This window comes from Myiozetetes cayanensis, unplaced genomic scaffold, assembly GCF_022539395.1.
Source record: "Myiozetetes cayanensis isolate MyiCay16 unplaced genomic scaffold, myiCay2020 scf16, whole genome shotgun sequence".
Classification (NCBI taxonomy): Eukaryota; Metazoa; Chordata; class Aves; order Passeriformes; family Tyrannidae; genus Myiozetetes; species Myiozetetes cayanensis.
Window position 1 is genome coordinate 13,534,559 of NW_026087270.1, and position 16,336 is coordinate 13,550,894.

Sequence of the window (16,336 nt, forward strand, 5' to 3'; positions counted from 1 at the left end):
TTCTGACAGTGCACTGAATTTCCAAGATGACCAAATTGGAAGTAATGAACAACATCTGAACAACAGTTGTCTGGAAACAGAAGGGAGGAGGTTATGGCTCCTTCAGCTCGCTGCAAAGGAGGAACTCATTTAATCTGCTGAGAGGAAACTGCTCTAGGAGTTCAGATACTGCATAAGCCCTTTGCTGACCTGTGGCAGAAGGACAGATTTCATCAATAAAAAGCATCTGCCTCCCAACTCTGGTAACTGGAGCAAACTGTTAACATGAACTTTTATGAGAGAAGGAGCCCGTGAATATGATCAAATCAAACATCTGTTCAGAATTTGAGTTTGTGTGGATTTGTGTGGCCTTTATTCCACCTAAATAAGCTGCATTCCATCTTAAACCAAGTTTGCCTTTAGAAATTAGGCAAGGGATCTGGTTTAAATTGTTTTTCTATCCCAAAGGAGCTTTCCATGTTAGTTTTTGCAACACTCTCACTATAAAGTTGGCTGTGCTTTGAGAGAGGGTCAGGATCAAACAACCTCCACAGGTCTTTCTTCCTTCATTACTCTGGGACTCCACATCCTTTACAGTTATTTATTCTAAATAGCTCATCACAGCCTGACCTCACTTGCAAGCTCCTCCCTAAGTGATTTTCCAATCAACATCAGCAAGTGCTTGTTCTCAAATATGTAGATTTTTCACTATATAACCCATGTACAAAGTAGTCAATATTTTCTCATTAACAGAAAACTTCCTCCAACCTCCAGTGTGGCCAAATTTCCCTGCCTGATTTCTATTTGACCTACACACAGCTGGTGCACTTTTCTCCAAGCACCTCTGTTAACATCCCAAATAATAAATGAATTTTTTTGACCTATAAAGAGGTAACTTTCATGCTTCATAATAATTTTAAAACCAGCTGTGGATAACGCAGAGTTATTTGTCCAGCTCTGAAAGGAACACTCAAAATGGGAAATACGAGCCCTTTAATTTCACTACAATAAATATTAAATCTCAACCACACAGTGGGAATCCATGAATCAAGATGTGAAGATATATCCACACTTCAGGCACGTGGTGAGTACATCTGAACATCCTCATTCACCTTTTAAAACCTACAGAAAAGATCTCCATAGCAACTTGCAGTTGCCAACTGTGGCAGTCATTTCCAACCAAGCAAAAAAACAAGAAAAAAAACTTAATTAGCAAGCAAGAATTTATGTTCTTGAAAATTAAGTGGAAAAGTCAAAAGTAGGATTAATGACTTCTGTCTGTCAGTGTTCTCCCAGACTGGTCTAAAAAGCTCAAGTGAAGTGCTTGAAAGTAAACACATAAAGATAAAAGTGCTCAGCAAACTTCAGGAAAAATTAGGAACCAGCATCTCAGAGGAGCTTTCCTGGGACAATTCCCAGTGGTGATTTGCAACAAAAGACATTGCATATGTGTTTACGTGAGCAGGAGTGTATTTCAAAAAGGGCCATCTACCAACACATAGAAATATTCATTGCTTGGAAGCTTATGGGCAATAAAATCCTTACTCTGTCACAGGTATTACCAACAAGGTCACAAATCACAGCAAAGCTGAGACTCTCAAAGCCATTTTGTATATCCAAGATGCTTCTCTGAAAAAAAAATTCTTACTGATCTTTAAAAAACAAAACCAAACAACAACAAATTTGTACCCTTTAAGAAATAAATTAAACAAAAATAAAGTTAAAATATACAACTTCTGGGGTTTGCAGTTTAACACACGAGAGAATGCCCAGCACATGGGATGCAGAAGAGACCAACAGCCCTGTAAGGCAAAATTATTTCAATTCCTGACTCAGCCACGTCCAAGCTGTGCCCTCCCAGCTCAGGAGCACTTTGGGACTATTCCTCCACAAGAACCACGACAGGAGCAGAGCAGGGGCAGAGAGAGGAGGAAACATGCTGCTCTGGTAGAGATGAGGCATCCCAGATTTGCTGCAGCCATGGGAAGAAAAGAGACTACACAGAGATCAGGACGAAGCCACAAAACAAAGTCCAGTTGGAATGGGGCAAACACACCCACCAAATTCTCCTCACACCATCAGTCACTGCAAACCTTTCAGTGATAGACTCTCCACAGAGCGGTGAGTGGACACAGAGTGGAAAGTTTATTTGTTTAGATTTTGATTTTTTATTGCCCCCAGGAAAAAAAATCAGCAAAAATTAACACTTTTTTTTTTTCCAGTCTATTTTCCTTGAGCAGTTATTTTCAGTGGGCAAAATTTTGCAGTTGCAATTTTTGTCCAAGGCTTTCACTTCTTAAAAGTATCTCCCTCTTTGTACTAATAAATCAAAGATCAAAGATGTTAATTTTTTAGCTACTGGATAAAAGCAAATGTCACATATTGGTAGAAGTTGGACCAAGTCTGCAGGGGATCTGTAAATGCATCTATAGGTGAAACCTAAATGGATCCACAGACTAAATCCTGCCAATTAGAGCAAGTCATTTAGAAAAAAAGGGATTGGTTCTGGTTTTCTCAGGAATCTGACACAGATAAGAATGTTGGGGATGCAGCATGGAGAGCTGGAAAACAAGCACGATTCTCAGCTGGCACATTACCTTGTCCTTGGCCCAGGATCATAAAGATCATAAAGAATGAAAAAGCTGGCAATTAATTTGCACACCTTTAAAATAGCAGGGAGGAGAAAAGAGGATTCCCCACCCCAAAAAGCTTTGCACCCCTTGTTTCCATGCACTCAGCTGCCAACTGGCACATCCCACCGGGAAAACGGTCAAGGAGAATTTAAGGACGTCCCCTGGCAGTCACAAGAGCCATGTCTGCTGTCAAGACCCCTCAAGCAGCCACGTCCCACTGTCTCTTGTGCTCTGAAGACTCATCAGATCAGTCTGGGGAAAAAGTGTGATTAGTGCAGACTTAAGAAAATGAAATAAACTGAGCAAGTGCCCGAGAACAAAACTTTTACTGGAGCACAAGTCCTCCTGCTTAGCATCAGGCCATTAAAATTCTTGGCAGCAGCACCCAGTCCTGGCTTGCCAATGGCCCACTTTCATGCAGCCTATTTTTGTTTAGAGAGAAAAAAATACAACACTTGAGAACATCCTGAATATTAAACCTTTCTTCAAGCTATAATGATCAGGGAGATTAGCTCTGATCAGCAGTTTTAGGCCATATGTAAATTTGGTGTCCCTAGGCAGAGTACCAAACCATGAAATACCCTGCTTTTTTTTTTTCCTTCTGGCTGCAGGAATAAGGAATCTGCTCCACAGATCCTCATTAATATTGGTCCACACCACCTACTTAGCATTCAACAGGTTGTAATTCCTGGACCTATGAGGGACTAGCCCCCAGCTAAGGTAGAGTAGATTTGCAAGAGAAAAGCTACAATAGCAAAGAACTCTTTACTTTACTCAGTTTCTCTTAATTAATGTTTTTTTCATGTTTTCATTTCTTTGGCTGCTGCAGTCCAAGCAAATTTAGAAGTATTTAAGCAGCAGCATCACCACAGCCCATCCTCACTGATGTGCTTATCAAAATGCTAAAATCCGTAAGTTAAGGAAGATATTTTTCCTCTCCTGCAGCACATACTGTTCAAAACCCTCAGGACCCACCAAAGTAATACCAATCCTGGGTAAATATCACACCACTTTTTATGGAACAATATATTTAATACAGAGCCACGGTGGGAATGAACAATCTCCCTGCTACAGCCTGTGTGGGGGAACATCCCTCCCTGGGTGAGGTCTGAGAAAACAATCCTGGCCTTTATCAGAACATGGGATTGAGTTTCATCTAGAAAAGAGACATCTCCATTCAAACCACCCCAAGGGAAGGTTCTTGGAGAAATGGTTTCCAAAGTGTGGTGCCTGGTGGAAAAATCAGCAGCTGGGAATGTCCTGCTCCGAGCACAGCACGGACTCATCTGCACACACTGATCTAAGCGCGTGCTAATAACGCTGGAACTGCTGGTTTGATCCATGTAATGATCAAGGAGAACATCCAGAAACTTGATGTCCTTCCCTCAGACTTTCCAGTTGGAGTAGCTACCTCTAAAAACACCGACAGACAAGCTGTAATCTGGAAACCAGGAAAAACAAAAGGCTTGTTTGCTTGCAAAAGGAGTCTTCAGTATGAAGAAAAAATTATTAAAAAAAAAAAAGAAAAAAAAAGGAAAGAAAAGAAAAATGAGTTAAAACTTTATTCAATAGCAATGAAGCCTGAAGCTGATAATTTTGTCTTTCTTGGATACAGCTGTAGCAATGAGAAAATAAGAGCCCAAAGGATGGATAAACTATATTATCTTAACTAGCAAGGGCAAACCTTCAACATGTGAAATTGGAAAAGCTACACTATTAACTTTTTTTCCTTGGCTAAAAAAAAATACGATCAAATTCTCAATTCTCTGGTTCTTTTTCACTGAGCCTGCAGCATCCACCAAGCTGCTCCAAGTGTAACCTCCCCAAATGAAACTGCCAAATAAGCAAGATTACAACAAGCCCAAGGGGCACGTCTATCTTTTTGTCTCATAATTATTTTGAGTACTGGAGGTTTTTTGCTAACAGAAACTATGATGGAGTTCAGCTTAAAATCAAGAAGGCAAAACTGTTTAAATTAAAAAAACAAGAAGTTTGCAAAACAATGCTTGCAAGTGTGTCCAAACAGTAATGTATGCAATTTCATGATCCATTACACTGTCTGGTAAAAAATGCTGAGGTGTCTCCATAGAGTTTGTTTTCCATGGCTAGGGCCCTTCTCTACTGCAGCTGGAAACTGAGCTCCTGTGTCAAGTTTTGGCCAAGCAGATCTGGGGACTCTTCCCACCTGCACACAAAGCTGACAGAACAGTCACAGGACTGCCCACTGCATATTGGTTAAATCTGTTATAAACTTTGCCTGCTGAACGTGCATGTGTGTTACTGTCGTTGCACAGCAGTGATGGAAGGCACTGCAAAATCCATTTACTCATAGCCACACCATAGGCATTTCAGTGTCTCAGTTCCCTTCATTAACTTAATTACATTATTTTAATGTTATTTGCTATTCAGTGCCTGGACACTCTTTAATTAATAGAAGTTCTCAGAATGGCTTTAGGATATGACCTTTCTCTCCAATAGGATTTGTCTGAGTATTCCTCCAAATTGCTCATAAAATTATTGCAGACTTTGTCAGATGAAAACCTCAAACCAGTTTTATTTACTGGCCGCTGGTACTAGAGTTATCTGAGGGGAATGTTGATCCCACTGATGATTTTTCTGCCTTCAAACAATGAGCTGTTGTCTCCGTGGAAGAATACAAAGCAAGTCCAGTTCAAACACATCAGTAGGATGGTCACTCACCTTAATCCTGCCTTCATCTTTATAAAAAGGAGGGACAGGGACCTTTTGTATAAGTGACAGGACAAGGGACAGTGGTTTTAAACTGAAGGTTCCAGGGCTCACTCAGTACCAGCCCAGTCCTGCAGACGTTTACAATCCCTCGACTGCAGCGCTCGTACAGCCGGTGGGAGTAAGAACCTATTCTTGCATATAGGAAAAAACCTCTCTATTGTTTAACAGTTTGATTTGCTATTATGTGCTACTCTGTAAGTTTTATTTTAATATCATGCAACTGCTGTGATTGCATTTTTATAATTGGTGCTCTGCCCCAGAGGAGAACTTTTTGAAGAGTAAAAAATGCTACCTTAGGTGCTGAATCAGAGAATTTACAGAGTGCTTTGGGTAGCAGTGCTGAGCTACGAAGCTTCCCAGCAAAGGTGCTGCAGGTGCTAAAGCATTCAAACCTCCAGATCAATGGCATTAATTAATGGTTCATGCAGTAAAATATAAAATAAAATTAAGGGAGTGAATTCAATTTTGAAAGAAAAGTCCCGTACGGGATCCAGCTCATGCCCTTCTGAAATTTGTGTGTATTTCATCAACAAACCCAGGCCTACATAATCTCCACGTTCTGAATCAAAGAGGTGTTGATGTAACAAGAATGATCTTTTTTTTTCCTGTGCTAAAAAAGGATTGTTGCCAATTTCCTCTCTGAAGACTCGGGTTTGTAGTACACGGGCTTTTAGCAACAACAAGCCTGCATGAATTTAGTTGACATTCCTACATCCATTGATTTCACAATATGCCAATCTCAGCTGACACAAAGAATTGTCATTTAACAGGAAAACACAAAGAGATCTTCCATTAACACTCCCTTTTAACTTCAGTGTTTCAGATGCTTTCCAAACTTCTCAGATGCTCAGGAGCACAGGGCTGATGGCAAGAAATGACAGATTAAAAAAACTTTAAAATAACACCTCTTGAAAAATTTAAAACTGCTTTAAAGAAACCTACTATATTTATAACTGCCAATGGTAAAAGAGGATGACTGTTCAAGAGATTTTTTTTTTTAATCAAACATCATGAAATTCAAATTGTAAAAATCATACTGAGAGTCTGGCAATATTTTCAAAGCCCAAAGGAGCTGGTTGTCACTGTAAATGAGAGACTACAGCTTGGAGAAAGAAATAACACATCTTCAGTGGAGAAATGTGAAAGAGGTTTGATCAATTGAATGTGCAGAGTTGGGAGGGTTTTGGTTGCTTTTTTTTGGTTTGGTTGGTTTTAGTTTAGGGGTTTTTTCCCCTCTTCACCCAATCTGTGAGAAAACATATTTTTTCCCTCCCTCTGTGAGATCCAGTATATTCTGCCCTTTTAAAGCCTCAAGCAATGAGGCCAAGAAATCCTGTTTCCCTGTGTGCTTAATAAAATTACACCCTTGAGTGGACTGGAAGGAAATTTACAATATATATTAATTGTAGGAGTAATCATATGACCCCATAGACAAGCCCTGCAGTGTGTCATAAATTATTTCATTAACTAAGGCAGCTTTGTCTCGAGGTGTGTCTCTCGATTTCCAAACCGTGTTAAAAATAAATTTCCCTGCCAAGTTTCCTGACGATGCTTTTGATGATTAAAATGAAATTATGTTAAAAATAGACTGTGCTCTTTTACTTTTGTAGTAAACATGATATTCTGCTTTCTTCTCAGGGATTCCACAGAGGAAACATGTATTTCTCCCAGGAATGTCCACCTCCTTTCTCTGGGGTGCTGGATGTGCTGCCATCATGTTTGCATGGCAAATATTGCTATTTCATACAAAATCACATTTTATACAACATTCCTATTTCTTAAAACAATTATCAAATCCTGCACTACCCTAGAGCGTGTTTTATCCACACTGCCTTTTAGAACAGAACATCACTATAAGCACATTGGTATGAACAGATATGGAACTGGGACAGAGCAATCCAAGAAAACACTCATTATCCTCACCAGCATAATTCTTATCCATTTGGAAAACTGGCTTGTAAGTATAATAAGTAGGGATTGTGGAAAAATCAGTTTAAATGTTTTATCTAATTGTTTTCTACTTGTATTTAGGAATCCAGATTTCTTTCACTTGTACAAACCTGAAAACATGAAACTGAGGTCACGTAGTTTCCATCCAAGGGATATCCCACACATTTTACTGCTGTATGTTTAAATCAGGGTAATGATGAGCTACAGCTGCATCCCAAAAATATCACTGTCCTGAACGTGGATCTGTTAGTATTTTCTTAGATCCATATTTAAAGGACATTTCTACAGGGAGTTTCCAACCAGCAGAAGATGGATGGAAAGTAAGAACTGTGCAGCACTGAGAGATTTCACCTTCAACCTGTCTGTCACACTCCCTAAGTGTGATTCTAACCCAGTCATGCATTCTCTGCACGTCAAACACACCAGCTGACAGCAACGTTTTCCCCTCTGCAAGAAACCCAAAAATCAGCTTTTCATCCTTACTAGGATATTCTTTGTCTCTAAATGTGCCATTAAAAAAAAAAAAAATCCCTTCCTTACTTTTGAGCATGTTAGTGGTGCTCACTAGGAGGGCTTGATTTCTAAAAATAAATGTAATTTCCCATCTATTTTCAGTGGACAGCCACAGAAAACTATTTCACAGAAACAGTGCAACTAGGGGTGGAAATGAATAGTGGTGTGCAAAGGTGACATTTCCTGTATTTAAAAGATAAAATCTGAATGAAGAAATCAGAATTACATTTTCTAGAAGCTGGGCTCAATGTGTGAAAGCCACATGAGTTATTTTGAATATTCCCATCAAACCTCACAAACTTCTCATACTATCAAACTAGATTACCTGTCATTATTTCTTCTGTTTACTTTTTCCTGGTGGGTCATTCTCACTCAGGTTTCCTTTCCTATTGCAATTGCTTTCACTCTTCCAAATGTAATGTGCAACTCTCCTTTGACTTCACGGGATTACAGACTGCAATTTAAACCCCAAGCACTATATTTAATGGTGGCAAAAGAGATACTGTGAGTGCATGAAATAAAGGGAGAAACGGGAGGAAAAGAGCCAAGAAAACACAAACCCACAGTTTATCTCTTTTTCTTCTTAAATACACTATCTCTCTGATAATAGCTATCAAATAACATTGGGAAATTAATCAAATTAACCTGCAGGGGAGTAAATAATGCTGCCACTGTGCACTGGGCAGTTCTCCATTCAGCCATGTATCTTCATAATAAAGGAAGGATGGATCAGTCTGTTGACTGATCCTGGCATTGCACACTGAGGCAAATCCTGCCTACACTGACAGTTTATAGGCTTTTTTCATTTGGCACTTGGAGTAGGGACCACACCATGGAATTACTGCCAGAGGAAACGATATCCCACTGTTACAACACCTGGGAACACAAGCCCAGGATTTACGTCCAGCTGAGGGAGAGGACACGGCAGGAGGGAAAGGGCTTCAGTCACTGCCTGTCCTGCCGTCGGTCCCCAAATCATACCACGAATTTATGGCACCTGATTGCAAGTTGTGGGGATTTATCCCCCTTTTCATGCACTTTAAAGGGTCTGAATGAACCACAGTGGTGAGGGTGCTGTCTGTCCACTGACAGAGCAGGGCCACACAGCCTGCGGGGCTGCTGGGCCTGGGAAGAGGTGATGGGAAGGCAGCAGCCAGAACTGCTGATTTAGAAGAGTATAAACACAAAACTGAGGATTTGTACCACTAATAAAGCCTAGCAAGAGGCCATCCTCCTCCTCCTCCTCCTCTGAACAGCCACACAGCCAGGCATTTTTCCACGTAACACTTTTCCGGCACTGAGGTATCTTTCGATTAACTGATGACGTGGATGAGCTTGTCTCGTGTGTCCAAAGTGCTTGGAATTTTAAAGCTCATCCTTGTCTTCTCTGAGAGGACAGGAGGAGATGTGTAAAACAGGTGCAAAAGCCCAGGTGCAAAATCCGCTGGTAAATTTATTAGTGCAGAAATTTCCCTTTGCAAACAATTACCTACTGAATTACACAGCCTCATTTGAGCCCTTGGTTTTCAGCACCCAGCAAGGACTCCAGCATTTTTTAAAAAATTCATTTGTACTGTAATTAAGAAACATGCTTATTTTTATTTAATGAACCTGGGCTATAATGCAGAAAAGAGCCAAAAGCACAAACCAGCAGTAATTCTACTGCTCTGTGCGTGGAAGTATGAGCACTTTACTGCATCAATTGTCCAAGGGAGAGAGACCACGGTGTTTTTACAACCTTTAACATCAGGCATTAGCTCTGATCTGGCCATTAGACCAGTTTTTGGTATGTCAAGTGTGTAACTACAGAAAAGCAGATGAAAGCTCATTTTAGCAGGAGGGACAGTGAGCACACAAATCACCGAGCAGTTAGCAGGAAGTCAGAGGGCATTTTCTGTCTGGGACTGACTCACCATTTCCAGTCCTCACACACAGACCAGAAATTCTGCCCTGTGCACCTGAGCTGATCTGCAGCCTTTTCTGACTTTAACCTCTTTATGCCAAAAACCAAGACTAATTGAACCCTGGAGTGGGCTGCAGAGTCCTGCTTCCAACACTCCCATCACCGGCTCCTTTGGAGTGAACTGCTAATTACTACACACGAGATTATTTTAATTTCCTCAAAATGTACCGGGCACCTGTTAATTACTGGATAATGCTTTAATGGCTTATTCCTCCCAACATCTTCCAACAAACCACAGGCAGATTAGACTGGATGTGCACCTTTCTCTGCCATAATATAATACATGATTAGTAAATACACAGCTTTTCTTTCCATCATGTACATACACAGCAACTAAAACCTGCCAGGACCCCAACTAAGGGAGCAGATAAGTCATTTTGTCTCCATATGCTCATCTCTCTGCAATATGTGCATATCATATATATCCCATATATATATATATATAAAAATATATACATCTATGCACACACAAAATACCCATATTCACATACAGCTGTATTTTGTTCCACACAGATATGAGTAAAAATTCCTACTGGGGTATACGAGCAGCTGTGCATAATTAGCCTGGCTTCTGCTTGGTAACTTAAATATTGACACTACAGATGTTTCTACCTAGTGCAGATCCGTTACATTTCCAGACCAGATTACAAAAAGCACTGAATATATTTTTTCTGAAATGGAGATGATTAATCCCGGGAAAAGATTGCTGAAAGTTTGCCATCAGCAAGTTTTGAAGTATGCCCAGAACTGCACACATTTGTAAGCAAAGGAACTTGAACACCGCTCTGCTGAGCTGTATCCAAACTGAGCATCCCATCTTCAGCAGGGAAGGACCAGGGCAAAGATGTGTTAAACAGGTTTGTTTTTCAAAAATATAAGATTTTTCTGTATTCTCGTGCTTTATCCATCTTTATAAATAATCATTTTACGAAACTGAAGGACACTCTTGGCTATTCTTCTTAATTCCTTCTGCTTCCCCTCTAAATGTCTTCAAGTGTCCTTTTATTTCTAGCAATAATTTACAGACATGTCAGTCCAGACTGCATGGCTGGAACCCAGTGAATCCAGGCTGTTGTGCAGCACAGAAAACGAGTTATTTTTTTTAACTGAGGTTCTCCAGCAATTTTCCTAAGCACTGCAGTTAAGGTTTTACCCCACTGGGTTTGCAGCATATTTTTGTAAGTCACATAATGTCAAATGTGTTTGAAATAATTTCTGCTGAATGCCTGCAGCAAGTGAAATGAGGTGGCTGCCAAGTTCATTTAACCAGCCTTCACTTCCCAACCTTTAAAGAGTGAGACATGCAAGTGTTTCTGCCCATGGAATCCACAAGATCACAGTCACTCTACTCAATGGGCTGAGGTGAGTCTGCAACAGGACACAGACCTTGAGCTGGATAGATCAGAGGTCTATAGGCATAAACTGTGTCATAACTTACAGGACAAAACCATGAGAGATGAGCAGTGCAGTTAACACAAAATCCATTACAGTCAGTCAAAAAATACAGCTGACTGCAGTCTCATACAGAAATTAGAGATGTAATAAATAAAAAGAAATGCAAACTATTCACATTTACATTTAGTGGACATTTACACTTTGATCCAGTGAACATCCAGACAAATCCAAGATACCTTTCTGAGCATTTTTTATTTTCAGCAGAACTATTTCAGTGAAAGGCTTTGATTCAGAGTGTGAATGAAGATGAAGGTGGCTGTGATAGGAAATAAGGTTATAGATACAATGCAAAGCCTTTTTTTTTTTTTTCCAACTTCAAAAAAGAAATACAACAATACAATTGTAATCCAAAAGGAAGGAGTATGGAATCTTACACACAAACACAGGCACATTAAGACTTCTTTCTATCAAGCTCTGCAGTGCAACTATTGATTGGGAGCAGCAAGACAGCAGAATCTGGTGAATAATTTGAGAAATATGCCATAAAATGTGAAGAACTATGGAAAAGAGATGTAAACAATGGGAAATCTTGGCTGACTGGGTGCCATCAGCACAGAGAACTGTGACTGATTCCAGCCAATTCTGATTCTACAGGTTCACTTGGAACAAGATAATTTTGCAAGCACTGGTGTTCCTGACACCAGGAAAATGAAGTTGTGAAGTTTGATGTGATGGACACCTGGAGGGAAGGGGGAGAGGATAAGGAAAAGAAAGTTGAGGAAAATTTTTCAAACTTTGACTAACAGGAAAGACAATCCAGATTCTAAATAATACATGGATCAATAGGGAAGGGCAATGAGAGAAAATGGATGGAAGCAATCACAGAAGAATTCACTGGAATCTGCTTTGATGGAGAGACACGAGGCCACTGAGGGACTTGCAGGAGCTCACAGCTCACACCCAGAGCTCAGGTACCACCAGCAAGATTAAAGCTTAACCACTGCAGAGTCTGAGCTGTTTGGCACCACTTTCTTTTCCTGAAATATGAATATGGGGGCTGTGGATCTCCTAAACCACATCACCCTGCTCAGTGGTCCAGGAATGTGTGTCTAAGTGGGCATGACAAGATGATGTTGCAGTTTGGATGAAAATGTAATAAAGTTGGTCCCTTGATCTGATTAGTTACTCACACTGTGCTACAACTATTGACTGGCTGTGCAAAGGAATCTGTGACATTTGTGAGCAATGTGTTTGAGCTAATTATGAAACTTGCTACAGCCTGGGAGGAATTGGAAGTGGGACAGTCTCAGGAAGTTTCCTTTGAATTCCAAAGAAGCAATCAATACCTGAAATAAATTACAAATGTACTGGAGACCTACAATAGAAAAGAATTAGTGTTCCACTTGCAGCTGTACTCTCAAACACATTCCCTGTTTGAATGAAAATATCATCAATGTAGAATCATAGAATCAACCTGGTTGGAAAAGACCTCCGAGATCATCAAATCTAACCCTTGATCCAACACTGCTGTGGTTCCCAGACCATGGCACTGATGCCACATCCAGTCTCACCTTAAACACCTACAGGGAAGGTGAATCCACCCTGGGCAGCCCATTCCAATGTGTGATCACTCCCTTTGTAAAACATTTCTTCCTAATATCCAACCTAAACCTCCCCTGGCAGAGGTTAACACTGAGCCCTCTTGTGAGGGCCAACCCCACCTGGCTCCAACCTCCTCTCAGGGAGTTGCAGAGAGTGATGAGGTCACCCCTGAGCCTCCTCTTCTCCAGGCTGAACACACCCAGCTCCCTCAGCATCTCCTGTGCTCATTACATGCTCATCACAAGTGAGGTAAATAAACATTCACCTTAAAATTGTAACCTGATGAAGGAGCAGCTCATAATGCATTTAACACCTGCAGCTTTCCAAACAGGGGGAAAGCAAAACTCACCAAGAGGTCACATGATCTCTGGAAACTGCATAAATAATAAAATAAGGACAAATAACTTCTAGTCCTATCAATATGTAATACATGGCAGTGAAAGGTGCTTGTTCAGGGTAACCAAAGCACATGTCACCACATTAAGCTTCAATGAATATTAAATATTCATGAAAATATAATACACTTGTTTCCAGCTTTCATTTCAAAATATTTCAGGAACCTTAAGCCCGTGCTCATACCTTCAAGTGTTTAAGGAGGATAAGGCCCTGTGTTCAATGGGCCTTTTATAACCCACAGCTCTGATCTCAGTGAAATCACTGTCATTCCACTGACATTAACAGGAGCTTCTCCTGGTTTAGATTTCTTTCACCAGGAGCCAGGTTAACTCCAGGAGGATAATCTGATCGCACAATTACTGCTTAAGAATGCACTGGAGATTCTTCTCAAGTGGAAGTGAAAAGCTGGTTAATAACTCAACAAAATTACACAACAGTTGAGAACAACAGTGGAACAAAACGAATTCAGCCTGGGGGAAGAGTTTAAATAGGATGGTTGGACCCAAATTGAAGTTTGGAACAAACTCTTATTCTTATAGAATTTCATCATCAGACAAAACCAACAGTAAATTTAATCAGAACAATTCATTGTTAACTTTAATTCTCAAAGTGTGTTTTTTATTTTGTTGCAACTGCTTTATCTGCATTTACAACATCTGTTTATCAGCATTGTTCAGTGTTTCAATCTACTCTACAATATTAGTTTATTCATAATAAGCTTTCCATCTATTTCTAGTATTTACTATTCTCCTGCTACATAAACAAATAAAAATGACCCTTCCAGTAGCTAAATTTACAGAAAAAAAAGGTGAAATTCCCACTCTGAACAGAAACAGTACATGTTATTTTGTTTGAATATTAATCATATCCTAGGGGTTTTCTTAGTTGATTCAAAAGATGCGTAAAAAAATGTGAACCTAAATCAAAGCTTGTATTCCCAACCTCTTTTTTTTTTTTTTTTTTTTACTTTTACTGCAGGTTTTTGACTGTTTTTTTCAACTTGCTGTTCTAAAGGTTTGCTGTCCCACCTGTTTGTGCAGGGGAAGGATTCACCGAGCCACGAAATCAGCAAGAAAAGTTGCACAATATGATAACAATACATTTATCAAAAGCCAATTTGTGCACTATTTATAGAGATGGGATGGGCATGGACTCACCTGTAGGAGATCCCTCCATGACATGCCCCACGTAAGGCCCTTCCTTGAACATTGGCCTGTTGTCGTTCTGATCGATGACAGCAATATCCAGGCGGACGGGACCGTCAATGGTTTTCCCACTCAGATCTGTGACCTCCACTTCAAGCTGCAGGAACCAAAAGAGAGCAGTAGATTCATTAGTTCACCATCACAGGGAGCAGAGAGCAAGGAAAAACCCAGCTCAGATCGGTGCTGCTGGAACCAGATCTTGCCAAGGGCAGCATTTCAGCCCAGTCTTCTGGACCAGGCTCAGAGCAGATTCCTAATCTAAGAAACAGAGAAAGATGGATTTGAATTAAGATACCCCTTGGTAGCTTGAAAATGCCACATTACCAAAGAATGAAAAGACCAGAGTATAAAAAAACAAAGACCCTCTGCAAATTTGTTACTAATTGTGTGAAAATTTGGTTAGAATTTGTTTCTTTGGTTTTTTTTCAATCCCATTTCCAGTGCACACCTATAGAACTGTCTGGTATAATTGACATATCTCCTAATGCTCATTTAAAAGGCTTTTTAACAACAAACAAACAGGAAACAGGATGAAACCACAAACCAGTAAGAATTCATTAGACATTAAATATATTTTCTCAATGCTGATGGCATGGAGTATTATCTTAGGCAATTTTGACAGTTCTCCAGCATTTCTAGGAAGGTCTGGAAGGACAGAAGAACATATGGAGTCTCCTACGAGCAGAAGACATGCAAACACCCACAGCCCAACGTGTGAAAGCACCTGTTGAACAGAAAGCTGACATCTGCAGCTGAGGATTTGTTTGGACTTCCTCTGCTTCCAAAAGCTGGAGAGAAAGCTCCTACTGTACATCTCCACCCTCCAACCCAGGCACAGTGGAAAACCACAAGGAGTCACCAAAGCTTTGTGTGTTATTAGGGCAAACCAAGCCAAAAGTTGTTAAACAGTAGAAAAGATCAATTTTGACTTTTCAGTAGAAAAGATTACAGCTGTGTGCTGTACCTGCAGTTCTCTGCCCTCACCAAGAAATCAATAAAATACAGCAATAAACATGTCAGAGGCACCACTATCATTCTCACCTGCCCTCCCCATCCCCAGACTCAACTCTTTAATGGAGTTAAGCCAGCCAGAAAATGAACCTGAGCTCAAATGTTGATATCACTCTCTTCCAGTCTTTCCTGAGAAAGTGGTAACAGCAGGGGCTGGAAGTCTCTGAGCATTTTGTTTATACTGTTAATTTATTCTTCATTGCCGTGTCTTATACCTGTAAGTTATTTATAACTTAGTGATAAATCCTACTGGGAAAGAATTAGGTCAGAATTTTAATTCCTTATTAAAATGGATGGCTTATTATCACCTCTCTCTGTGTTTTGTCATGCTTATAGATACTTTCCACTTTTTTAATTCAATGTGTTGGGTGTGAGTAGGAGTATTTGTTACGGGTAAACTACCTACTCAAAAATACTGTTTGTAAATAGTGTCACAGTCCATTTTAACATCTATTCCCTGTTTATCCTCACTTCTCTGGTAATTGTTCTTGCAAGCTTTTCACAGGCCTTATTTTCCCTATATATATTTTTATATTTCCATATATATATATATGCACATATATAGTTTGACAGTTTAAAAGCAAATACTCTGATTTGAAGAAAAATAATTCCCATGGCATTGGCACAGCTGGAGCTTTATGAGGGCACACACCCTTTCCTCTTCCAGGCTTCTTAGACCCTGTACTCCCAAGTCATTGAGGGAATCTTTGATAGCCTATGATGTGACAAGGAAGGAAAACAGTTTTGTTCCTGAACTACATTAAAGTCAGATAAAGTTTTAGCTACAGTTGGAAACTGTTGACAAAATAAATCATAAAATAGTTTGGGTTGGAAGGGACATTTGAAGATCATCCAGTCCAACCCTCCTGCCATGGACAAGGACACTTCCCACTAGAACAAGTCACCCCAAATCCCTTCCAACGTGGCCTGGAATGTTT

At 40.1% G+C, this 16,336-nt stretch overlaps 1 protein-coding gene across 3 annotated transcripts in view; it reads right to left on the reverse strand.

Annotated features, from left to right (window-relative positions):
* Window positions 1-16,336, reverse strand: part of CDH13 (cadherin 13) — a 426,216-nt gene that overhangs the window by 172,481 nt on the left and 237,399 nt on the right. For all 3 annotated transcript variants that reach the window (XR_007628446.1, XM_050311304.1, XM_050311303.1), the window contains exon 6: window positions 14,340-14,484. Coding sequence is in view for 2 of the 3 variants with exons in the window: in XM_050311304.1 (XP_050167261.1) it covers window positions 14,340-14,484 (145 nt within the window). In the remaining variant the exon portion in view is untranslated. The remainder of the gene's footprint in view (window positions 1-14,339; window positions 14,485-16,336) is intronic.